This window comes from Coregonus lavaretus, assembly GCF_964263955.1.
Source record: "Coregonus lavaretus genome assembly, chromosome: 2".
Lineage (NCBI taxonomy): Eukaryota > Metazoa > Chordata > Actinopteri > Salmoniformes > Salmonidae > Coregonus > Coregonus lavaretus.
In genome coordinates, this window is record NC_139989.1 from 45248679 (window position 1) to 45275062 (window position 26384).

At 45.0% G+C, this 26384-nt stretch overlaps 1 protein-coding gene across 1 annotated transcript in view; it reads left to right on the top strand.

The window, feature by feature from the left end:
* The window catches only part of LOC311105152 (glutamate receptor ionotropic, NMDA 2B-like), a gene marked incomplete at both ends in the record, with an annotated part of 77474 nt that overhangs the window by 34058 nt on the left and 17032 nt on the right, over positions 1-26384 (top strand). The window contains 5 exon segments of the mRNA XM_084147194.1: positions 18608-18751; positions 19159-19429; positions 21207-21399; positions 25093-25111; positions 25117-25206. Coding sequence (XP_084003320.1) covers positions 18608-18751; positions 19159-19429; positions 21207-21399; positions 25093-25111; positions 25117-25206 — 717 coding nt within the window.

Genomic DNA, 26384 nt, shown 5'->3' on the forward strand with positions numbered 1-26384 from the left:
TTTGCATATTTGTGATACTGAATGTTATCAGATCTTCAACCAAAACCTAATATTAGACAAAGGGAACATAAGTGAACAAATAACACAACAATTACATATTTATTTCATTTATTTCATAAACAAAGTTATGCAACACCCAATACCCCTGTGTGAAAAAGTAATTGCCCCCTTACACTCAATAACTGGTTGTGCCACCTTTAGCTGCAATGACTCCAACCAAATGCTTCCTGTAGTTGTTGATCAGTCTCTCACGTCGCTGTGGAGGAATTTTGGCCCACTCTTCCATGCAGAACTGCTTTAACTCAGTGATGTGTGGGTTTTCAAGCATGAACTGCTCGTTTCAAGTCCTGCCACAACATCTCAATTGGGATTAGGTCTGGACTTTGACTAGGCCATTCCAAAACGTCCAATATGTTGCTTTTTAGCAATTTTCATGTAGACTTGATTGTGTGTTTTGGATCATTGTCTTGCTGCATGACCCAGCTGCGCTTCAGCTTCAGCTCACAGACGGATGGTCTGACATTCTCCTGTAGAATTCTCTGATACAGAGCAGAATTCATGGTTCCTTCTATTAAGGCAAGTCGTCCAGGTCCTGAGGCAGCAAAGCATCCCCAAACCATCACACCACCACCACCATGCTTGACCTTTGGTATGATGTTCTTACTGTGGAATGCAGTGTTTGGTTTTTGCCAGGCATAATGGGACCCATCTCGTCCAAAAAGTTGACTCAAGTTTGCCATAAAGCACCTGGATGATCATCAAGACTCTTGTAAGAATGTTCTATGGACAGATCATTCAAAAGTATAACTTTTTGGACGACATGGTTCCAGTAATGCCTGGCGAAAACCAAACTCTGCATTCCACAGTAAGAACATCATACCAAAGGTCAAGCATGGTGGTGGTGGTGTGATGGTTTGGGGATGCTTTGCTGCCTCAGGACCTGGACGACTTGCCTTAATAGAAGGAACCATGAATTCTGCTCTGTATCAAAGAATTCTACAGGAGAATGTCAGACCATCCGTCTGTGAGCTGAAGCTGAAGCGCAGCTGGGTCATGCAGCAAGACAATGATCCAAAACACACAATCAAGTCTACATTAAAATTGCTAAAAAGCAACAAATTGGACGTTTTGGAATGGCCTAGTCAAAGTCCAGACCTAATCCCAATTGAGATGTGGCAGGACTTGAAACGAGCAGTTAATGCTTGAAAACCCACACGTCACTGAGTTAAAGCAGTTCTGCATGGAAGAGTGGGCCAAAATTCCTCCACAGCGACGTGAGAGACTGATCAACAACTACAGGAAGCATTTGTTTGGAGTCATTGCAGCTAAAGGTGGCACAACCAGTTATTGAGTGAAAGGGGGCAATTACTTTGTCACACAGGAGAATTGGGTGTTGCATAACTTTGTTTATGAAATAAATATGTAATTGTTGTGTTATTTGTTCACTTATGTTCCCTTTATCTAATATTAGGTTTTGGTTGAAGATCTGATAACATTCAGTATCACAAATATGCAAAAGTAGAGAAAATTAGAAAGGGGGCAAATACTTTTTCATAGCACTGTATTTGGGGAGAATATAAAGGAGGGAGAGAGAGCGAGAGATTGATTATGCTCTTGTAAGTGCTTTTGGCATTATTGGAACAATGCTGTCCTCCCAATCCAGCCAATTTGAATTAACATTGCGGAGAGAGTGATTAAGAGAGAAATGGAGAACCTGGCAAAGAGATAGCAAGAGAAGGGTAACAGCGGATGCTGAACGAAGGGGCACTTTGGCAGTCAGACAGAGAGGGAGTGAGTGAGGGTCTGGAAGGAGGACAGAGAGATGGATAGAAAAAGAGGGGTTTTAAGTAGGACAGAGATACAGTGAGCTCCAAAAGTATTGGGACAGTGACACATTTGTTGTTGTTTTGGCTCTGTACTCCAGCACAAATGTCATACCCCCAAGACATGCTAACCTCTCACCTTTAAAATAACTGGGGAGGTTAGCATTTTTGGGGGGTATGATATTTATGCCTCTGTAGCTTTCTCACTTATCATTATTAACAATTCATTCAGGATTATCCTTAATCATGGTAGCATCCACATTCATGTAGATGTGTTTAGAAACATATTATATTCTTATTTACAATAAAAGTGACTCCAAAATTACACAATACATTATTTACCATTCATTTCTATTGGGCACAAAATAATCTGAAACACAACCAAAACAAATAATAATATGCCATTTAGCAGACGCTTTTATCCAAAGCGACTTACAGTCATGTGTGCATACATTTTTGTGTATGGGTGGTCCCGGGGATCGAACCCACTACCCTGGCGTTACAAGCGCCGCGCTCTACCAGCTGAGCTTGTGGATACGCTGAGATTAGTATGTACAAACACAGCAAATGCATCCAACAAATTTGTAGAGTCATAAGCTTGATGTAGTCATTGCGTGCTATGAATATGGGACCAAATACTAAACTTTTGACTACTTTAATACACATATAAGTGAATTTGTCCCAATACTTTTGGTCCTCTAAAATGTGGGGACTATGTACAAAAAGTTCTGTAATTTCTTAACGGTTCACCTGATATGGATGAAAATACCCTCAAATTAAACCTGACAGTCTGCACTTTAACCTCATAGTCATTGTATAATTTCAAATCTAAAGTGCTGGAGTACAGAGACAAAACAATACAACAAATGTCACCGCCCCAGTACTTTTGTAGCTCACTGTAGATGGTTATAGACAAAGAGAACAAGATAATGGTAGGGTGTGGAAGAAGTTCCTAAGAGATGGAGAGACACAGAGAGAACGTGTGAGGATTTGAAACAAGGATGGGTAGATGGTAATGGAAGAGATTGTAGAAAAAAGGTGTGAGGGTCTGGTGGAGGAACCAGAAGAAGAGAGTGAGGGATGGATGGAGACAGAGAGAGAGCGAGAGAGAGAGAGAGAGAGAGAGGTTGGTGAGAGTGTGAGGAGCTGGAAGAGGAGCAGATGGGAGGTAGAGAGATTGGAGACGGAGAAGAGAGAGAGATGGATCTAAAGGGACAGAGATTAAGATGGGCGGAGAGATAGATGGAGGACAAATGTACTGTACACTCACAAGGTTATGAGCATTTGTCTCATTTGATTCCTATTGCAAACTCACCTCCCTCCCTCCCTCCCTCCCTCGCTTCTCTCCCTCCCTTCTCTCCCTCTCTCCCTCCCTCTGCTGGCTGATTGAGGAGGAGTGACCCTGGACATATTGACTGAATCAGCCAGACAAGACAAATAAAACAAACATTAAGTGTTTTTTAAATATTGTATGGGAATATATTACTCTCAGGATAATACGCTGAACTAATTGAAGTGAAAAGCCATGGATGGATGGCTGGCCTCTTGCTAAATGAGATTTGGTCATTTGATGGGGAATTTAGTATTTGTGTCGTGAATGATTCATTGCTTTGTATTTAACGGAGGGTTAAATGTGTGTCTGTGTCTGTGTTAGTAACTGTGTATATTAGAGTTTTGGCTTCACACACGCAAATTAGCAAAGAGTTGATGAGGGAGAGTGGAGAACACACGGGCCTATGAGCATAACACCACTGTAGCGATGATCTCAGTGTGCGTGGAGGCCAGGCGGTGTTGAGAGATGGCTAGTAGCTAGCTATTAGAATAATGAGGGATAAGAGGTGCCTCCGTACCTTAAAGGGCTTTGGCCCCATCTGATGACCCACCGCCCAACTAATATCACTCCATTTGATATCTCACTGTGTAAATGGCCAGTGGCATGGTTCTGTAGGAGTGCTCTGTGAGCAGCAGCAGCAGTGGAGCGTGGTTTGGTGGGAGTCAGTGTTGTCTTGTGGATACGCTGAGATTAGTATGTATAAAGTAGAGCTACTGGCAGTATCTGACTCAGGCACAGCTATTTATTGGGGGTTTGTGGCTTCCATGCATCTTTGCTGGCAAGAGTGTCTGTATTTCAATTACAGATGGTGTCTGGATAGTTTCTCACAATATGAGAACAACAAGCTGAGATTCCTCTCCAATGTTTTAAATCAATGTATTATTCAGGTCTATTGCGGTATCTTTCAAGTAGTACATCAAGATGCTGAGCGTGAAATGGATAGCGTAACCATAGGGTGGCGTGTGTGTCTGTGCGTGTCTGTAGGGTGTGTGTATATTTGCGTGTGTGTAGGGTGTATGTGCGTGTCTGTAGGGTGTGTGGGTATGTGCGTGTGTGTAGGGTGTGTGGGTATGTGCGTGTGTGTAGGGTGTGTGGGTATGTGCGTGTGTATAGGGTGTGTGTGTCTGTGCGTGTGTGTAGGGTGTGTGTCTGTAGGGTGTGTGTGTATGTGTGTGTGTGTAGGGTGTGTGTCTGTAGGGTGTGCGTGTGTGTAGGGTGTGTGTGTGTGTATGGGTGTGTCTGTAGGGTGTGTGTATGTGTGTGTGTGTGTGTGTGTGTACTGTACTGTATGTGCTCATGATGTCTATTTGTTGCAGATATTTTTTGAATCTTTGGGAAATTGATGTATTTTATTCAGCTGGGATAGAGAGAGAGCATGAAAACGGGAGCAGAGATCAGGCAGGAAAATAAAGAGCATGGAGGATAGAGGGAGAGGTGGAGAAAAGGATACATGTGGAGAATCAAAAGCTTGGCTTGAAATACAGAAGCGTTTTTAATTAATTCTCAAAGAGAGACAGATTAGCCTATTGTAGATATTCCATTTTCTATGGCTCCTGCATACAAGCATCTTGTGGGAGTTGATAGTGTCAATATGTCAAAGTGGCTGTCATTGTTGAAAAACGACTGTACATTATATTTTTCCCTGGCATCCCTAAATTCACTGTCATGTTGACGCAACCCCAGTTTGAATGTGAACTTGTCTTCCTGCTCAATGACAGAGAGAGAGAAAGCGTGTGAGAGAGGTATAGTGGAGGTGGCTGCCAGAGGCTTGTCTGTACTGTGCCACAGCTGGTGAGACAGTGTGCAGTCACAGTGTGGGAGAGGAAGTGCAGCCTCACTCCAGCGTCTGTGCTGCTCTATGCCCACCTGCCGCTGTTAGGAGGATTGGGGGAGATGGAGGGATGAGAGCCAGTGGATGGATGCAGGGTGGGTTGTATAGGGTTTTAATAATATCACATTTTGATAATAGTGATGATAGGAATATAGTTGTTTAGCAGATGCATTAATCATTTACATTTACATTTACATAATTTAGCAGACGCTCTTATCCAGAGCGACTTACAAATTGGTGCATTCAACTTATGATAGCCAGTGGGCTATTTTATGGGGGGGGGGGGGGGGTTAGAAGGATTACTTTATACTATTCCAGGTATTCCTTAAAGAGGTAGGGTTTCAAGTGTCTCCAGAAGGTGGTCAGTGACTCCGCTGTCGTGGGGGAGCTTGTTCCACCATTGGGGTGCCAGAGCAGCAAATAGCTTTGACTGGGTTGAGTGGGAACTGTGCTTCCGTAGAGGTAGTGGAGCCAGCAGGCCAGAGGTGGATGAATGTAGTGCTCTCGTTTGGGTGTAGGGTCTGATCAGAGCCTGAAGGTAAGGAGGTGCCGTTCCCCTCACAGCACCGTAGGCAAGCACCATGGTATTGTAGTAGATTTGAGCCTCAACTGGAAGCCAGTGGGGTGTGCGGAGGAGCGGGGTGACATGAGAGAACTTGGGAAGGTCGAACACCAGACGGGCTGCAGCGTTCTGGATAAGTTGTAGGGGTTTAATGGCACAGGCAGGGAGCCCAGCCAACAGCGAGTTGCAGTAATCCAGACGGGAGATGACAAGTGCCTGGATTAGGACCTGTGCCGCTTTCTGTGTAAGGTAGGGTCGTACTCTGCGAATGTTGTAGAGCATGAACCTGCAGGATCGGGTCACCGCTTTGATGTTAGCGGAGAACGATAGGGTGTTGTCCAGGGTCACGCCAAGGTTCTTGCACTCTGGGAGGAGGACACAATGGAGTTGTCAACTGTGATGGCGAGATCATGGAGCGGGCAGTCCTTCCCCGGGAGGAAGAGCAGCTCCGTCTTGCCGAGGTTCAGCTTGAGGTGGTGATCCGACATCCACCCTGATATGTCTGCCAGACATGCAGAGATGCGATTCGCCACCTGGTTATCAGAAGGGGGAAAGGAGAAAATTAATTGTGTGTCGTCTGCGTAGCAATGATAGGAGAGACCATGTGAGGATATGACAGAGCCAAGTGACTTGGTGTATAGAGAGAATAGGAGAGGGCCTAGAACTGAGCCCTGGGGGACACCAGTGGTGAGAGCACGTGGTGCGGAGACAGATTCTTGCCATGTCACCTGGTAGGAGCGACCTGTCAGGTAGGACGCAATCCAAGAGTGAGCAGCGCCGGAGATGCCCAACTCGGAGAGGGTGGAGAGGAGGATCTGATGGTTCACAGTATCAAAGGTAGCGGATAGGTCTAGAAGGATAAGAGCAGAGGAGAGAGAGTTAGCTTTAGCAGTGCGGAAAGCCTCCGTGACACAGAGAAGAGCAGTCTCAGTTGAATGACCAGTCTTGAAACCTGACTGGTTTGGATCAAGATGGTCATTCTGAGAGAGATAGCAGGAGAGTTGGCTAGAGACGGCACGCTCAAGAGTTTTGGAGAGAAAAGAAAGAAGGGATACTGGTCTGTAGTTGTTGACATCGGAGGGATCGAGTGTAGGTTTTTTGAGGAGGGGTGCAACTCTCGCTCTCTTGAAGACGGAAGGGACATGGCCAGCGGTCAAGGATGAGTTGATGAGCGAGGTGAGGTAAGGGAGAAGGTCTCCGGAAATGGTCTGGAGAAGAGAGGAGGGGATAGGGTCAAGCGGGCAGGTTGTTGGGCGGCCGGCCGTCACAAGTCGCAAGATTTCATCTGGAGAGAGAGGGGAGAAAGAAGTCAAAGCATAGGGTAGGGCAGTGTGAGCAGGACCAGCGGTGTCATTTGACTTAATAAATGAGGATCGGATGTCGCCAACCTTCTTTTCAAAATGGTTGACGAAGTCATCCACAGAGAGGGAGGAGGGAGGGGGAGGAGGAGGAGTATTCAGCAGGGAGGAGAAGGTGGCAAAGAGCTTCCTAGGGTTAGAGGCAGAGGATTGACATTTTGAGTGGTAGAAAGTGGCTTTAGCAGCGGAAACAGAGGAAGAGAATGTAGAGAGGAGGGAGTGAAAAGATGACAGGTCCGCAGGGAGTCTAGTTTTCCTCCATTTCCGCTTGGCTGCCCGGAGCCCTCTTCTGTGTCGTCAAGCCACGGAGCAGGAGGGGAGGACCGAGCCGGCCGGGAGGATAGGGGACAGAAATTCCATGGTGACAGAATTACGCTGAGACTGGGCCACATACAGAATGCTGAATATGTACTAACTTTAAGTCGCTTTATGAACTGATACGCAAAATGACGCCGGATTCAAAACTTAGAATTTTTCAATTTAAATGATTATACAAAATTCTTGCTACCAATATAATGTTATTTATATGGGGGATACAATCTTCCCAGCTCTACAGATTTTGCTGCGAAGAGACTCATTAGATCATTTGTTTTGGTACTGTCCATTTGTAGCTTATTTTTGGTCGCAGGCCCAGGAATGGCTGAAGGATTGCAATATTTACCTGGAGCTTACCCTGCAGATAATACTAATGGGTGAACTGAAAAGTCATAGTCAATCGATCAATAATATAATAATAATTTTAGCAAAGATGTTTATTTTCAATTTACAATCTGTAGAAACAATGAGAATAGAAGGGTTGAGAACTTTTGTGAAACATCACAGTACAGTTGAAAAATTAATGGCAAATAGAAATCCAATATGAATGGTGTTAAGAGATAGATGGGTGGTGTTGAATGGAGCTGAAGGTTGGGACTAATAACAACTAACAACAACTAATAACAACAAGATAACTAATGTAAAGCATACTGTGTCCATAATAAGTACAGTATTTAGTCAGCCACCAATTGTGCAAGTTCTCCCACTTAAAAAGATGAGAGAGGCCTGTAATTTTCATCATAGGTACACGTCAACTATGACAGACAAAATGAGGAAAAAAAATCCAGAAAATCACATTGTAGGATTTTTAATGAATTTATTTGCAAATTATGGTGGAAAATAAGTATTTGGTCAATAACAAAAGTTTCTCAATACTTTGTTATATACCCTTTGTTGGCAATGACACAGGTCAAACGTTTTCTGTAAGTCTTCACAAGGTTTTCACACACTGTTGCTGGTATTTTGGCCCATTCCTCCATGCAGATCTCGTCTAGAGCAGTGATGTTTTGGGGCTGTCGCTGGGCAACACGGACTTTCATTTACATTACATTTACATTTTAGTCATTTAGCAGACGCTCTTATCCAGAGCGACTTACAGTTAGTGAGTGCATACATTTTTTCCCCCATACATTTTTTACAATAACAATTCACTCAGTCATTGTTTGTAAGCCATTAATGTAGTTCATTCAACTTAAACAATTTCCTATGAGACAACACAACTATTCAAGGAACTAACAACCTTTTTAAGGACCCTCCGGAGGCGGTAGGTACGAAACACAGATATCGCTGACACACAGAAATCCTGAAAAAAACACAATTACAAATAAATACCATATCAATGCAAACTGAAATAGGACTGTAAAATACAGCTTTACCAGATGGTGTTTTAAACAGAACTACAAAACTGTGTGTCTGTAAAAATGTGGTGGCATACATAGATTTGCAGATGTTATCGCAGGTGCAGCGAAATGCTTGTGTTTCTAGCTCCAACAGTGCAGTAATTATACCTACCAATACGCACATAATCCAAACAGTCAAAAGATAACAATTAAGAAATATCAGAACTACCAAATGTCAGATTACGGAATATAAATATATATAAAAGATGGTATAGACAGTATGGACAGTATATGAATAGGAAAGGTGTGTACAGCAGTAGTTATATAGGATGAGCCTTGACTACAATACAGTTTATACATATAAAGTGGGTAAAACAGTATGTAAACATTATTAAACTGACCAGTGTTCAATGACTATGTACATAGGGCAGCAGTCTCTAAGGTGCAGGGTAGAGTACCGGGTGGTAGTTGGCTAATGACTTAGGTTCAGGGTAGGGTACTGGGCGGAGGCCGGCTAGTGGTAACAGTCTGATGGCTTGGAGATAGAAGCTGTTTCTTAGTCTCTCTGTCCCAGCTTTGATGCACCTCTCCTGTCTCCTCCTTCTAGATCAGGGATGGGCAATTTTGATGGGGGTGGGGGCCACAAAAAAACAGAACTCATCATGAGGGGCCGCAGTGGCTCATCGTTCTGCATACCCACAAGCCACTTCGGTAATTCGACCATGCTTACTACTACCTTAGAAAGCTGGCCGCTAGACTAACTTACCAATCTACACAAGGTGCAATTTAGAAAATGTGATTGCGCTTCAGCAGTCAATTAGCCCAATTTTTTAAATTATATTATTCTAACTCTCAACAGTAAGTTGAGACTGCCAACCCCCCCAAAGAAAACTGGTCCATGGGCCTACAATCGGGCCACCAGTTGCCCATCCCAGTTCTAGACGGTAGAGGGGTGAACAGGCCGTGGCTCGGGTGGCTGAGTTCCTTGATGATCTTCTTGTCTTTCCTGTGACACCGGGTGCTGCAGATGTCCTGGAGGGCAGGCAGTGTGCCCCCAATGATGCGTTGGGCTGACCGCACCACCCTCTGGAGAGCCCTGCGGTTGCAGGCGGTACAGTTGCCGTATCAGGCGGTGATACAGCCCAACAAGATGCTCTCAATGGTGCATCTGTAGAAGTTTGTGAGGGTCTTAGGGGCCAAGCCGAATTTCTTCAGCCTGAGGTTGAAGAGGCACTGTTGCGCCTTCACCACACTGTGTTTGAAGGGACCATTTCAGGTCGTCAGTGATGTGCACGCCGAGTAACTTGAAGCTTTTGACCATCTCCATTGCAGCCCCGTTGATGTGGATGGAGGCGTGCTCTCTCTGCTGTCTTCTGTAGTCCATGATCAGCTCCTTCATTTTGTTGACGTTGAGGTTGTTTTCCTGGCACCACTCTGCCAGGGCTCTCACCTCCTCCCTGTAGACTGTCGCTTCACGTCATTGTTGGTAATCAGGCCTACCACTTTTGTGTAGTCAGCAAACTTGATGATTGAGTTGGACATATGCGTGGCAACGCAGTCGTGGGTGAACAGGGAGTACAGGAGGGGGCTGAGCACGCACCCCTGTGGGGAGCCCGTGTTGAGGATCAGTGTGGTGGAGGTGTTGTTGCCTACCTTCAACACTTGGGGTCGGCCCGTCAGGAAGTCCAGGGCCCAGTTGCACAGGGACCCAAAGATTTTCTATGGGGTTGAGATCTGGAGACTGGCTAGGCCACTCCAGGACCTTGAAATGCTTCTTACGAAGCCACTCCTTCGTTGCCCGGGCGGTGTGTTTGGGATCATTGTCATGCTGAAAGATCCAGCCACGTTTCATCTTCAATGCCCTTGCTGATGGAAGGAGGTTTTCACTCAAAATCTCACGATACATGGCCCCATTCATTCTTTCCTTTACACGGATCAGTCGTCCTGGTCCCTTTGCAGAAAAACAGCCCCAAAGCATGATGTTTCCACCCCCATGCTTCACAGTAGGTATGGTGTTCTTTGGATGCAACTCAGCATTCTTTGTCCTCCAAACACGACGATTTTGGTTTCATCTGACCATATGACATTCTCCCAATCCTCTTCTGGATCATCCAAATGCACTCTAGCAAACTTCAGACAGGCCTGGACATGTACTGGCTTAAGCAGGGGGACACGTCTGGCACTGCAGGATTTGAGTCCCTGGCGGCGTAGTGTGTTACTGATGGTAGGCTTTGTTACTTTGGTCCCAGCTCTCTGCAGGTCATTCACTAGGTCCCTCCGTGTGGTTCTGGGATTTTTGCTCACCGTTCTTGTGATCATTTTGACCCCACGGGGTGAGATCTTGCGTGGAGTCCCAGATCGTGGGAGATTATCAGTGGTCTTGTATGTCTTCCATTTCCTAATAATTGCTCCCACAGTTGATTTCTTCAAACCAAGCTGCTTACCTATTGCAGATTCAGTCTTCCCAGCCTGGTGCAGGTCTACAGTTTTGTTTCTGGTGTCCTTTGACAGCTCTTTGGTCTTGGCCATAGTGGAGTTTGGAGTGTGACTGTTTGAGGTTGTGGACAGGTGTCTTTTATACTGATAACAAGTTCGAACAGGTGCCATTAATACAGGTAACGAGTGGAGGACAGAGGAGCCTCTTAAAGAAGAAGTTACAGGTCTGTGAGAGCCAGAAATCTTGCTTGTTTGTAGGTGACCAAATACTTATTTTCCACCATAATTTGCAAATAAATTCATTAAAAATCCTACAATGTGATTTTCTGGAAAGAAAAATTCTCAATTTGTCTGTCATAGTTGTTGCGTACCTATGATGAAAATTACAGGCCTCTCTCATCTTTTTAAGTGGGAGAACTTGCACAATTGGTGGCTGACTAAATACTTTTTTCCTCCACTGTATATAGGTTATAGGTTGAGAGCTTTTGTGAAAGAGCACAGTTTGAAAGATATGGCATATAGAAGCAAACCGGATGGACATCATGAAAATGATCGGAGAGGTTGAGGGTAGAGGAAGTTCAGGAGTAAAAACAAACAAAATTGAATTATTGTAAAATTGACTGTGTCCATAAAATGTATATAGTATGTTTAAGCTGGAAGTAGAGGCCTAAGTATTGTTGCTCACTAGTTTACTCCAAATAGGGGAGGGGTGGTGGTGTTGGAAAGTAATAAAGGGAAATATATATATATATGTATGTATGTATGTATGTATGTATGTATGTATGTATGTATGTATATGCATTTATATGTATGTGTATGTATATATATATATATATATATAAATATATATAAACTCAGCAAAAAAAGAAACGTCCTCTCACTGTCAACTGCCTTTATTTTCAGCAAACTTAACGTGTAAATATTTGTATGAACATAACAAGATTCAACAACTGAGACATAAACTGAACAAGTTCCACAGACATGTGACTAACAGAAATGGAATAATGTGTCCCTGAACAAAGGGGGTTTCAAAATCAAAAGTAACAGTCAGTATCTGGTGTGGCCACCAGCTGCATTAAGTACTGCAGTGCATCTCCTCCTCATGGACTGCACCAGAATTGCCAGTTCTTGCTGTGAGATGTTACCCCACTCTTCACCAAGGCACCTGCAAGTTCCCAGACATTTCTGGGGGGAATGGCCCTAGCCCTCACCCTCCGATCCAACAGGTCCCAGACGTGCTCAATGGGATTGAGGTCCGGGCTCTTCGCTGGCCATGGCAGAACACTGACATTCCTGTCTTGCAGGATATCACGCACAGAATGAGCAGTATGGCTGGTGGCATTGTCATGCTGGAGGGTCATGTCAGGATGAACCTGCAGGAAGGGTACCACATGCATCTGCACAGTTTTCCCAGTAAATGTTTATTTATTTACTGTGTAAATTGTTCAAAGTAGTCATTGTGCATAGAGTTGTATAGTTTGTTAAACTTTGAAATCAATGTTTTTTGTTTGGCATACATTTGAAAAAATCTGAGTCTCAGCGTAATTCTGTTACCATGGAAAGTGACTTGAAGTTAACACATATTCAGTATGCTGTATGTGGCCCATTGCAGGAAATGAACCTACCATTCTGGTGTTGAAAGCACCCTGATGTGAAGATAATATAACAAGTATATCTACTGGGGTCAAGTCCTGGTCACTCTACTTTTTATTATAGCTATAAAGGTTTGGAAGGATCTCTTCAATGTTTTACATCATTTAGTTTTATTCTACTCTGTCCCACTTCATTAAAATATAATTTTAGATTTCATCCATGTGTATGTCAGCTATAACAAAGTAACCCTCTTTTTCACTCTCTACCCTTTCTCCTGCTATCTCTTCCTCTCCCCCATCTCCCTCTGTTCTTCTTTTCAAATTCATTTCAAAGGTGAACTTTATTGACTTATTGGCATGACTGCTGTGTTGCCAAAGCAGTTGAACACTGGATCAGCAGCACATCACTGTAGTACAGTCTCCTTTAATCCCCCCTACACCTCTCTCTCTCTCTCTCTCTCTCTCTCTCTTCCTCTCTCTCTTCCTCTCTCCCTCCCTCTCTCATTCAGGTTCAAAAGAGTCTTTATTGGCATAACATGGTTATACACGTAGTTGTCCAGTGTTAACACACAGCTAGTGCAATAACGACAACCTCTTTCTTTCTCTCTTTCTTTCACTATGTTCTGTCTTTCTCTCTCTCCAATAATACTTCTCTAATGTATATTGTTGTTTGAGTACTGTGCGAGAGAGAGAATAGATGGGAGTGAATTAAACATTCCTGATGGTGGAAAGGAGGTTGCTGGGTTTAATAATTTTTTTAGTCATTTTTTAGCAGACGCTCTTATCCAGAGCGACTTACAGGAGCAATTAGGGTTAAGTGCCTTGCTCAAGGGCACATCGACAGATTTTTCACCTAGTCGGCTCGGGGATTAGAACCAGCGACTTTTCGGTTACTGGCACAACGCTCTTAACCACTAAGCTACCTGGGTTTATGGGTTAATGACATTAATGGGCCATTGTCATATTTACATATTGAGCTAGAATGTGTGTGTTGGAGTGGGAGACAGAAAAGGAAAATATGAGAGGTGTCCTGTTGTCCCACTTCACAGACAAAGTCAGAGAGTTAACAAGGGAGCGATACTCTTAACAATTCATGAGTCCAGTGGCAGGTTTGATGCTCTCCCACCAGAACCTAAAAAACCACAGCAGACGCATGCCTTGTAGGAGTTTTGTCAGCCAGCCATGGCCCAAGGGCACGTTAATGTGCCAGTGTCACGTCTGGCAGAACGAGGGCACACACACACACACAGGACAAGCGACCTGACCATGGCATAGCAAGGGGGCAGTGGTGGTAGCAGTGATTTAAAGAGGAGGAGGAGGGGTCTTGGGTGGCTCTGTGACAAAGCAAAGTGAGAGGCAGCTAGGGAAGGAGGAGGGAGTTGGTAGATTGGCTTATTGTCTTACCCTGTCTTGTAACATGTTCCGCTTTGGAAATACTCCTGTCATGCCAATAAAACAGATTTGAATTTTAATCGGGCTAAATGGAGGGAGCACGGGTAAGGAGGAGCTGAGAGGGAGGGAGGAAGACAAGAAAGAGAAAGAGGGTGGTCTTTTCACACTGACGGTGACGGAGAGCGTGCTTACAACATATTGCCTAAAAAAATAACACACAGAAAGGCAGGCACTCGCTCACACAGAGACCATGTTGACCTGTTTGAGCTGCACATGAGGTGGGGATGTGTTCTGGGTGCAGGGTTAGGGGTGGAGGCTGACCACTGCCCCTGCCCTGCTCTGCCGTGTGTGTCTGTGTGTGTCTGTGTGTGTCTGTGTGTGTCTGTGGGTGTCTGTGTGTGTGTGTGTGTGTGTGTCTGTGTGTGTCTGTGGGTGCCTGTGTGTGTCTGTGTGTGTGTGTGTGTGTGTATGAGAGAGCGAGCGCATTGAGGCAAACTTTGTGTTACCTCCAGCTCTGTGGGTGCTGGCACAGGGAGTCAGTGTCTGTTAGCGCAGCGACGTCTGAGTGTGAAGTGGCGAGACGCGGCCACAGCATGACCATGGCTCAGGGCCTGGTGTGGTGGAGAAAGAGGACAGGTGAAATTTAGGATGAGGGCAGAGAGTGAGGTAGTGAAAGAAAGACAGCAAGAAAGAATGAAAGAGAGAAAGAAAGGAGAGAGAGAGAGAGAGAGAGAGAGAGAGAGAGAGAGAGAGAGAGAGAGAGAGAGAGAGAGAGAGAGAGAGAGAGAGGACATGCAGCAAGGGAATGACATTGGCCACCTGTAAAGGACTAACCTGCTGTAAGACCAGGGTTTTGAGTGCATGTCGTGACCACAGGAGATGTTGTGGGCCGATCAGTGTTTCTGCAGCTTTTTTATTAAGACAGGGCTGGGACGTCAAACTGCTGCAGCCCTCAGTGGGTTGCCGTCTAAACTTAGGCAAGAAATGGGCCATAGAGAAACGATCTGTGTGAGTTAAGTGGTTCGGGTTTCAGTCAACTAACGTCTCATGTCGAGAGGCAAAACAAAGAGCTCTCTCAGTTTTTTTCTTTGGTCTTCCGTTTATTCCTCTTCCATTTTCCCTGGAAGGGCTGCTGCGACGGTGGTTACATTATAATCAGAATCATGTTAGGGGCAAAATTAGCCAAATATTTTAATCAAGACCTGTGATTTTTTAATTAGGGTTCAAAAAGTAGTTAGAATAAGGTCAGCGCTAATTAGGTGATGGTCTGACAAATATGAGAACTAATTAAGTGTGCATGTGTTTGATTAAAGATAAGGAGGTTTTTATGATAAGAAATATGATGATGAAGCATGAGAGCAGAGAAGAGAGAGGAAGAGAGGCAGGTCTAATTGAGGTAGAGATAATACTTGAGTGAGTGAGAGAGCTGGAGAGAGACAGAGAGAGAGAGACAGAATGAGACACAAGTGAGTGAACGTGTTCATTACATTTTTAAAATTAATTTTGATTATATATTCTGAGTGCATTATTTGTGTTCATATCAGCGTGTTTGATTGGACGATTCTGTTAGCTATTATGTATTTTATGAGTTGTTTTTTGTGTGTGTATCCTGCACTGTAGATTTTAAACAAGCTAGTCTTCTAGAAAGACCTAGCGGGTTCTCTCTCCTCTCCCTTTCTCCGTCTTGCTCTGCTCACTCTCTCTCACTCTCTCTCTCTCTCTCTCTCTCTCTCTCTCTCTCTCTCTCTCTCTCTCTCTCTCTCTCTCTCTCTCTGTCTTGCTCTCCTGCCTCGCTCTTGCATCTCTACCCATCAGGCAGTGGAGAGCAGCAGTCAATAGCAACCCCCCTCGCTCAAGTTCAAAGCACCCTTTATAGGCAGGATAGAAATATGCATTGTCAAAACCTTGGAGCAGACAGCACACTCACACAAGTAGAAAAACAGCAATGGTGGTTATGAAAAAAAGAATATACACTTGAACATTCTTCAAAACGGCAAATAATCTATATTGTTGCTGAGCCATGGAGATCAGGTACTCTTACAGGCTTGCAGTAATGCAAAGCACACCCACACTCACACACGGAATACAATGTACATTGAGTACTTGTGTAAGTTGGGGTGGTGTGGACTGTATGTCTGCACTATACTGTATATGCTGTACTGTAGGTGTCTTTGTCCCAGATCTGTGTGTGTACAGTCAGTGTACATAACATACTCCTTACGCTGTGCATATGATGCATAAATGTATCCCTGTGTATGTTTACCTCCTATACTGTGTGTGTGTGTGTGTGTGTGTGTGTGTGTGTGTGTGTGTGTGTGTGTGTGTGTGTGTGTGTGTGTGTGTGTGTGTGTGTGTGTGTCTGTGTGTGTGTGTGTGTGTGTGTGTGTGTGCAGTTGTGCCTGTATGCACGTATTCAGAGGCAGGGCTGGGAGTAGCTCCATTTCTTTGTAGGCATTGGTGTGTCCCTGCGTGTGTAATTGAAATACCTGAGTTATTGATTCTCTCCCTCCAAGTCAAATGGCTGCTCGGTGAGTGTGAGCTCTCTCATTGGACAGCTGTGGGGCGAGCAGCCAGGCAGAGAGAGGAGCTAGCTCAGGCTAGGGCTGGGAACAGACAGGGAATAGCCAGGGACCTCACGATACGATATTATCACCATACTTAGGTGCCGAAACGATATGTATTGTGATTCCCATACAAAGTATCAATATAATATTGTCCAAAAATAATATTGCGATATGTAACTGTATCGGTTATTCCCCCTCATCACTACTGTCAGGGCTGCTGCTGCTGCTGCGAGGAGGGCACACATCTGCATCCTGTCTGTCCCTGACAGCACCAATCGGCTGTGGGTTAGCAGCTGTGGCTAGCGCTGCCCTGACTCCCTGGCCCGCTGCTGCTCACTCACTCTGCAGTCTGCACCAGGTCACAGCCCACCAGCCCCCTGTTCCACTCATTGTCTCCATAGACCCCCCCCCCCCCCCTCCATACTCACCTTCTCTCACTATTCTATTGCTCTCTCTGACTAATTTCTCTCCCGTCTTCATTTTCTCTCGATTCCTCTCTCTTTTACCCTCTTCATTCCTCACGTAGCTTACTCTCTCTGTCTCCATCTCTCTCTCCCTTTATCTCTCAGTGTTGTTCCCTCTCTCCTGCTGTTATTCAGCCTCTGTGTTGTTCCCTCTCTCCTCCTGTTATTCAGCCTCTGTGTTGTTCCCTCTCTCCTCCTGTTATTCAGCCTCTTTGTTGTTCCCTCTCTCCTCCTGTTATTCAGCCTCTGTGTTGTTCCCTCTCTCCTCCTGTTATTCAGCCTCTTTGTTGTTCCCTCTCTCCTCCTGTTATTCAGCCTCTGTGTTGTTCCCTCTCTCCTCCTGTTATTCAGCCTCTTTGTTGTTCCCTCTCTCCTCCTGTTGTTCAGCCTCTGTGTTGTTCCCTCTCTCCTCCTGTTGTTCAGCCTCTGTGTTGTTCCCTCTCTCCTTCTGTTGTTCAGCCTCTGTGTTGTTCCCTCTCTCCTTCTGTTATTCAGCCTCTGTGTTGCAGTCCAGTACAGTAGACTGCAGTGGCTGCTTGGGACAGACAGAGACACACTCCCTCCTCAGGCATTTTAATGTGTGCTAATCGATACCCCAGTGCTCGGGGAGGTGATCATTCGGACTGACCTTAATTATTGTTGCTGTAAATGAAGTGCAGGCTTTATTTGGCTCTGGGTCCCTTTCTCTCTCCCTTTCTCTCTCTCTTTCTCTTCTCCTCTTTTTTTTGCTAATGAAAATTCTGCAGACCTCTAGCTCTCTGAATGACTGCATGGGCCAGTACATTAACACTGCTCTTAGAAAGAGAGGAGGGGAGCTGCAGGGGACCGTGTGGAGGAGGGGGGCTGGAAATTCAATTATAACTGTGTCCTGGCAGTAATTTCACTGGAATAAATGGGACAGGGAGCGGGAGAGGAGATAGAGAGAGATCACAGGAGAGAGGGACATGAAAAAGAAAGTGGCAAAAGGGGATGAGATGGGATGAAGGTAGTGTGTAGAGGGACAAATGGATGAGGGCTAGGGGTCAATCGTGGTTTAGTGGAGAGGATCGTACAGTGGAAATGTATTATCCAAAGCCTTGCAAAACACTGACTTAGACATGTGGAATATACTGTTGTGGAATATACTGTTGTGGAATATACTGTTTATTCCCGGTTATTATGTACATGTACTGTATATCATATATAAGTGACAAACACACACAGCATATTTATTCACCCCTTTCCGCTGTGCCATTTCAATGGTATAGTCTGATCTCATTCATGCGGAAACAAGGTAACGGATCAACCCATGTGCGTCCCCTGGGTTGTGGAGGTTAGGCTTTGATGTTGAGTGAAGCACGGATTCCTAAGCCAAAGAGATTTCAAGACCCTGCCTGGCTGACAGATACGTCTGATTTTACACTCTGACGCACACAGAAAAACACGGCCGCACACACGCACACACGCACACACACACACACACATACACACATACAGTATTGGGGAAAAAACTGCAGTGTTGTCTAGACAACTCCTCTCCCTTGATTACGGTCCAGTTCAATATTCAATGTAAACGTGTAGCATAGCATTACTAACCCCCACTCTTCTGTTCCCCTAGGATGACAACTCAATGTTCTTCCAGTTCGGCCCGTCCATCGAGCAGCAGGCCTCGGTCATGCTCAACATCATGGAGGAGTACGACTGGTACATCTTCTCCATCGTCACCACATACTACCCTGGATACCTGGACTTTGTCACCAAGGTAACTCACCAACACAAGCCCTCACGACAGTGTAGCGCTCTCTTTTTCACCCCTTAATTTGAATACTGCCACCAGGCAATCCATGAGCAGATTCTAACGTCACCGTAGACTTATAGTCTTAACTTCTAGGATAGTGATAGGAAGACAACTACTAAGCCGACGGCTAATCTCAACATGTTCATGTAGTCAGGAAGTGTCAGTAGGTATTTAAATACTGTTACGTCGAGAGCAATCAAATTGGCCTTGTCAAATAGCCCTTCAGCCCTCTCACACACCTCCATCTTCCTCCATGTCGTTGAACACACTTTTTGTGATAACTCAATATTACAGATGATCATACCCAACTCTATCTCTCAACCACCTACCTCTTCCTCCCTGGTCTCTCCGTCCCTTCCTGTACCCTGTAGATACGGAGCACCATAGAGAACAGCTTTGTGGGCTGGGAGCTGGAGGAGGTTCTGCTGCTCGACATGTCAGTGGACGATGGAGACTCTAAGATCCAGAACCAGCTGAAGAAGCTGCAGAGCCCCGTCATCCTGCTGTACTGCACTAAGGAGGAGGCCAACACCATCTTCGAAGTGGCCCACTCCGTAGGGATCACGGGCTACGGCTACACCTGGATCGTCCCCTCGCTGGTGGCTGGGGACGCTGAAGTGATCCCTGCCGAGTTCCCTACAGGTTGGTTTGGAATAACTTCTATGTGATTTATCTCCATTTAAAGTGTGTGATTGGTTGTTGTTTTGCTGTTGATTTATAGTTGGGAAGATGTGGGATCAGGTAGCTGGTACTGATCAAATCCTAACCTGAAATCCATGCATGCAATGCTAATTTTTTGGCAAAATCTTACATTGATATTTCTGCATGATTTACGATAAATGGAAGTTAGTCACGCGCATGTCAAATTGACAGATATGGCCCTTAATAATATATTACCATGTCAGCTATGTAAATCATTTGATGTGTGATGGTCGAGTGGGCGAGGTATTGTACATGTTTTTCTGCAGGTTTTAACTGTCCCTTGAGTAGATTTGTCCTGCACATTAGGCAGTGACAGATGGTAGATACTGCATGAATTAAGGGTGTTTTGTGTCAAACTGTCAAAATAAACACTTCAGTTTATTACTGTTTGATGAATTTACAGTATAGGCCTTACAGTAACCTTCAGAATGTGAATTGTCTCATGAAGTTCATATTTCTAGCACACGTAGGCCTACACCTTTAATGGAGAACTTACTAACTAATTGAGAGTAAAAATAATGTGGTACGCGACATAGTTAAGGCCTGGTGTTTGCGATGGTTCAGTGTGCAGCCAAGGTGCACGCTAACATGCTAATTTGCTAACAGGCACGCTAAATCCTTTTCGGCCATGTTTGATGGCCTCCAATCCTCACAGGTAATTCCACTGATGCATTCCTTAAGTGGCACTCTGGGGAGCTACAGCATCTCACCTCCTCCCCCTCTCTCCTCCTCCTCCTCCTCCTCCTCTATCCCTCTCTCTTTCGCAATTAACTTAAACACACTTCTCATGACGCACAGATATTGCTAACATTTAGCATGTGACCCTCCTAATCTTACATCACAGACAATGATGAGCTGTCTGGCACCAATGGCCTGGTTTTGTAATCAGGTCCCCCAATCAACAGTTAGAATGAGAAGGAGGGGAGGGGAGTAGAGGGCTACTGCAGTTCAAATGGAAGGACAAGGGGTCTGGTTCTCATACACCTCCAAGTCAACGCCACTGACCTCATCTTCCTGTTTACCCACATCGCCAAGGGAGATGAGATTGTCTATTTTGTTGCGACATTTTCCTGAGATGGACATGTCCCATTGGCTGCCAACCAACCCTTTCCACTACACGCACACTAGTTCTATATTATAATTTTTGTAGGGTAAATATAAAAGCCTGGAGAAAGTGTCAACAGAGTGTGACATTAGATATGGTCCTGGAAGGACTGAGCTGTCATCCCAGAGCCCTGTGGGTCTACAGGTTGGATGCTGTCTGTCTATTTCTGTCCAGTTGCCTGGTAATGGATTGGCCAGTCCCTGTCAAGCGGGCCGAAGCAGACAGAGAGGGCGTGAGGATGCAGTTTGACTGAGAAGAGAGGAGAGGGGTGGCTGTCAGTGGTGTGTGGCGCACGCCTCATAGTGTGTTTAGCCCCTTGATTGAGTCCATTGCGTGCAGAACCACTCTTCCTCGGCTCTCTTTCTCTATCTCTCTCCTGTCACTGTCTCCTCTGTCGACTGTATATTATGGATCTCTCTCTCTCTATCTGCTCTACCTTTCTCTCTATCTGCTCTCCCTTTCTCTCTATCTGCTCTCCCTTTCTCTCTATCTGCTCTCCCTTTCTTCTAATTCCCCCTCACTATATCTGTTTCTGCCTCTTCCCTCATTTCTCTCTCTCTCTTGCTCTCTCTATCCACCCAGTCCTGCTCATCTCTCTCTCTCTCTCTACAGGTTTAATCTCTGTGTCGTATGACGAATGGGACTACGGCCTGGAGGCCCGCGTGCGCGATGGGGTGGCTGTCATCGCCATGGCAACCTCCACCATGATGCTGGACAGGGGGGCACACACACTGATGAAGTCTGAGTGCCACGGCGCCACGGACAAGAAAGGGCCCATTGCTGGGAACCCCAACGAAGTGCTCAGGTAAATCTGGGGCAGATCTCCTATCAACCCTTTGAAATCTTTCAACTCTTTCAACATCTGCACACACAAAGAGTAACACACACGTACACACACATCTCCCTCCCAAAACAGCCCCCCTCCGCCTACTGCACCCCAACACCCGGACCCTCTCCTTTCCTCTGCTGGGCCTTTTGAACTCGTTGTGATGCGGAGCATTCTGCCACGCTTTGCTTTGCCAGCTCTTTAATTGGTCCCAGTGGCATTTCAGTCTGAGAACAGTAGCCCCGTTGCGCTGCTCTGTGGAACTGAGCGTGGTGTTGTATTCCGGGGCAGTTCCACCCTACTCTGCGTTTTGCCACTCTGCCTCTATGTGTTTGGGGGATTGTTGGGCATACTGTTGGGACACCAAAGTAGGTTTGGCTGCTTACAAAAATCCTGTTTCCTCCACCATTTCAGGGCTTGTTGGGAGCGGAGCAGCTGAGTGCTATTTCTGTTGCTGTATCACGGCAGCACCTGGGGATGCTCTGAGCTTTCTCTCGCGCAAGCATTTCGGTTTTGGGATGTTTTTTACGCAACAAAGCGATCAAAGCCTAACTGAGTCTAGCTCACTTTGGAAACTCTGCCTGCTGTATTGTCTCACAGGAAGCTGTCAGATGTCATTTCAGCGTAGACCTCTTATGTTATGCCGTATTTGTTTGCCACTGCCCAATGCTTTTAGATAACGGCACAGCTACTATCCCCAGTATATGTTTCCTCTGTAATACGCTCCCCAGCCATCTCTAACCCATTGTTTCATAATCAACTAAGCTGTGCTCTTGATTAAATCACGCTGAACTGATCTCAGATCATGCTTTTGGTTTTACTTGAACTAAACCTGTTTGTTGATAACCTCTGTCTTCAGGGAGTCAATGAGCTGATTAGCATTAAGCCCACAGATAGACAGATAGACTCAATCAGTGCTTCCTCTCATGTGACAGATATATAGCACTATGGGGCTATGAGACCAGCCTGATGGGATGCGAGGGGGTAATCAGACCTATAACAGCCTATATTACAATGTATCGTCATTTTATTCAGTCATTTTTAATTTATCGTATAAAAAAGATAAAGAAGTCTATGGCCACTTACAAATCAAATCAAATCACATTTTATTTGTCACATGCGGCGTAGACCTTACCGTGAAATGCTTACTTACAAGCCCTTAACCAACAATGCAGTTCAAGAAATTGAGTTAAGAAAATATTTACTAAATAAACTAAAGTAAAAAATAATTTACAAAAATAAGTAACACAATAAAAGAACAATAACGAGGCTATATACAAGGGGCACCGGTACCAAGTCAATGTGCAGTCTTATAGCTTGGGGGTAGAAGCTGTTAAGGAGCCTTTTGGTCCTAGAGAGAGAAGGTGACATAGGCAGGAAAGTTAAATACATTTCACAGCAAAGAACATTATCGTTACAGAGATGGAGAGAAAGAGGGGGTAGTAGTGAAGTCAAGAGAGAAATATGACCTGTCTCCCCCCTCTCCTTTTCCCTCTCTCTATCACACTCGCTCTCTCTCTCTGTGAGATTATGGTTCCCATAGCAACGCAGCAGATTGGCTTGGAAATCTTGGTGGTTGTGGGTACCATGGCAACACATTACATATGCTTGTGTGAGTCTCTCTGTCGCCGTTGTCAACGTGTGTAGGATGGTACAGTATATACATTCCACATAAATACCCCACATGTACATTGTCATGCATAACTATACCATGCTCACTAAACATTCAAGAGGACACACTCTCGAGTCATTTCGTAAATGGCTTATAATTTATGCAGCATATTCCATAGGCTTTGCGTCTGTGCCAAGGTTGCTGCTGATACATATGGTACTAACAGACGGTCCTATATGATTTCTCCACTTAATATTTCATATTTTATCTTTACACAAAAAAGTAGAACGATTTGGTTTAAGGATATTTGAGAAACATTGAAATGATGTTGTAAATCCTGTGTTTTGGACCCGTGACATTTTGGAGCACACAGAACAAGAATGTTGTTTACCAATTTGCATCTACCTGTTTACCTATCATGCCATTCTATCAAGCAAATCCACAGACTCTCCCACTCTCCTGCACACATCATACCAAGGTACAGTGATGTACTGTATACCTCTCATTACGCAACATACAGGTAACTGCCAAAATAAAGGAAACACTGAAAGTGTCTTAATAGGGCGTTGGGCCACCATGACCAGAACAGCTTCCATGCACCTTGGTATAAATTCTACAAGTGTTTGGAACTCTATTGGAAGGATGCAACACCATTCTTCCATGAGAAATTCCATCATTTGGTGTTTTGTTGATGGTGGTGGAAAACGTTTTCATGCTCATCAAACTGTTCAGTGACCACTTGGGGCATTGTCATCCTATGTGGGCATAGCCATGGTAGCCAAAAATAATGGCCTGTCCAGCATTTTTATACATGACCCTAAGCATGATGGGATGTTAATTGCTTAATTAACTCAGGAACACAGTCAAATGCTCCATTTTCTGTGTGTGTGTGTGTGTGTGTGGATGGCAGGGGCTGACGTGTGATGTGTGACTGTGTGACTGTGACTCCATGCTGGCATGCTGAGGTCTGTGGAGAGCTGCTCTGTGTGGAGAGGAAGTGAGTGGTCGGGTCCTCAGGGAGCGGATGGGAGAACATTGATAGTGGTGAGCTTTTCTAGTGGTTCAGTATGTGTAGTTACTGGTATGCAGTGTGCCGGTCTGCCTGGCTAGTGTTGCCGGGCATGTTGTTGGACATGCTGCTCAATGCAGAGAACGTTCAGTTCAGGTGGGTGGCACAAACATGAGCATGTGCAGTACGGACACACACACACAGAAACACACACACACACACACACAGACACACACACGTCACTCTCAGCTCCAGTCATGCCTAATTTTTGTCATGTATTTATTTATCTATGTATTGTGTGCATGGTTTTGAGGCAGAGTGTTGCCATGGAAACAGTAACCCAGAAAAAAAGAGAGAGAGGCAGAGGAGAGTAGAACGGGGGGTGGCAGAGAAATGATTTGAGCTCACCTGACAGAAACACTTGTGTTCTCACACAACACATACACACACACACACTCTTCCCACACACACTGGCACATACATATCCGACAGCTAGGAAACAGAGAGATACCACTAACATGAAACAGAAGCACATTGAAAGGGGTTGCAATGTCATGATCAGCCAGGAGACTGTTGCAGTGCTGTCCTGTCTGCCTCCTCACTGCAGCCGTACAGTAGACATGCTCACTGCTCTATTCTGGTCTATTCTATCCTATTGAACTCTATTCTACTCTATTCTACTCTACTCTATTCTACTCTACTCTATTCTACTGTATTCTATTCTTCTGTATTATATTCTACTGTATTATATTATACTCTACTCTATTCTACTGTATTCTATTCTACTCTACTCTATTCTACTGTATTCTATTATACTCTACTCTATTCTACTGTATTATATTATACTCTACTCTATTCTACTGTATTATATTTTACTCTACTCTATTCTACTGTATTCTATTATACTCTACTCTATTCTACTGTATTCTATTATACTCTACTCTATTCTACTGTATTCTATTTGATCCTATTTTCACTGCACAGATATCGCCATTCTAACCTGTGTGTGGGAATAAAAGCCTTATTAACCTGAATCTCTGTTCCTATCCAGGTACCTGATGAATGTAACGTTTGAGGCCGGAACCTGTCCTTCAGTGAGGACGGCTACCAGATGCATCCCAAACTAGTCATCATCCTTTTGGACAAGATGAGGCAGTGGGACAAGGTGAGGTTTCGGCTTTGTATGGTGTGTCTGTGTGTGTGTGTGTGTGTGTGTGTGTCTGTGTTAGTTTATATTTGTATTTCTACATCTCACTGTGTGTCTCTTTCTTTCTCTTGCTCTACTTCTCCTCCTATTATTCTATCTCTTCAGCCTCTAATCGTCTCTGCAATCTATATTCTGTCCTCTGATCAGAGAGCAAGGTGACTCTCTCCTCTCCTCTGCTCCCCCTCTCACTCTCACTCTCATGTTTAATTCTTAGCTTTACTTCCAGCTGGACCACTTTCTTGGATTCTAATGAGTGCAGGATTCCACCCCTTCTCTCTCTCTCTCTCTCTCTCTCTCTCTCTCTCTCTCTCTCTCTCTCTGTCTCTGTCTCTGTCTCTGTCTCTCTCTCTCTCTCTCTCTCTCTCTCTCTCTCTCTCTCTCTCTCTTTCTCTGTCTGTCTGTCTGTCTGTCTGTCTGTCTGTCTGTCTGTCTGTCTGTCTGTCTGTCTGTCTGTCTGTCTGTCTGTCTGTCTGTCTGTCTGTCTGTCTGTCTGTCTGTCTGTCTGTCTGTCTCTCTCTCTCTGTCTCTCTCTCTCTCTCTCTCTGTCTCTCTCTCTCTGTCTCTCTCTCTCTCTCTCTCTCTCTCTCTCTCTCTCTCTCTCTCTCTCTCTCTCTCTCTGTCTCTCTCTCTCTCTGTCTCTCTCTCTCTCTCTCTCTCTCTCTCTCTCTCTCTCTCTCTCTCTCTCTCTCTCTCTCCTCTCTCTCTCTCTCTCTCTCTCTCTCTCTCTCTCTCTCTCTCTCCTTCCCTATTTCCCTGCTCCTTTGAAGTAGTTCTGAAGCTCTGTAATATCCAGTCCAGTTTACACACTGTGAGTTGACTGTAACCCTTCCCTCTCTGTCTGGAGGTAGCAGTCTGGCACCGGGGCTCTGCAGCCCAGTCAGTCTGCTGCAGCCTGCCAACTTTCCTCTCTGGAGTGTGTTTGTGCATGTGTGTGAGCGCATGGGTCTGTGTGTGTGCGCATGCACGCACGTGCTCCAACTCCTTGTCCATCTCACATCTTGACAGGCCCAATTAGTTGATCATCCATATCCATTTACACCCACGCTATTCCCTGAAATAAGTGCCCGTTAGCTGCTGTTGGAGTAGAGGGCAAAAGACAGAGTCTTCAGGTATGATTTGTCGGCGGCAGTGATGGT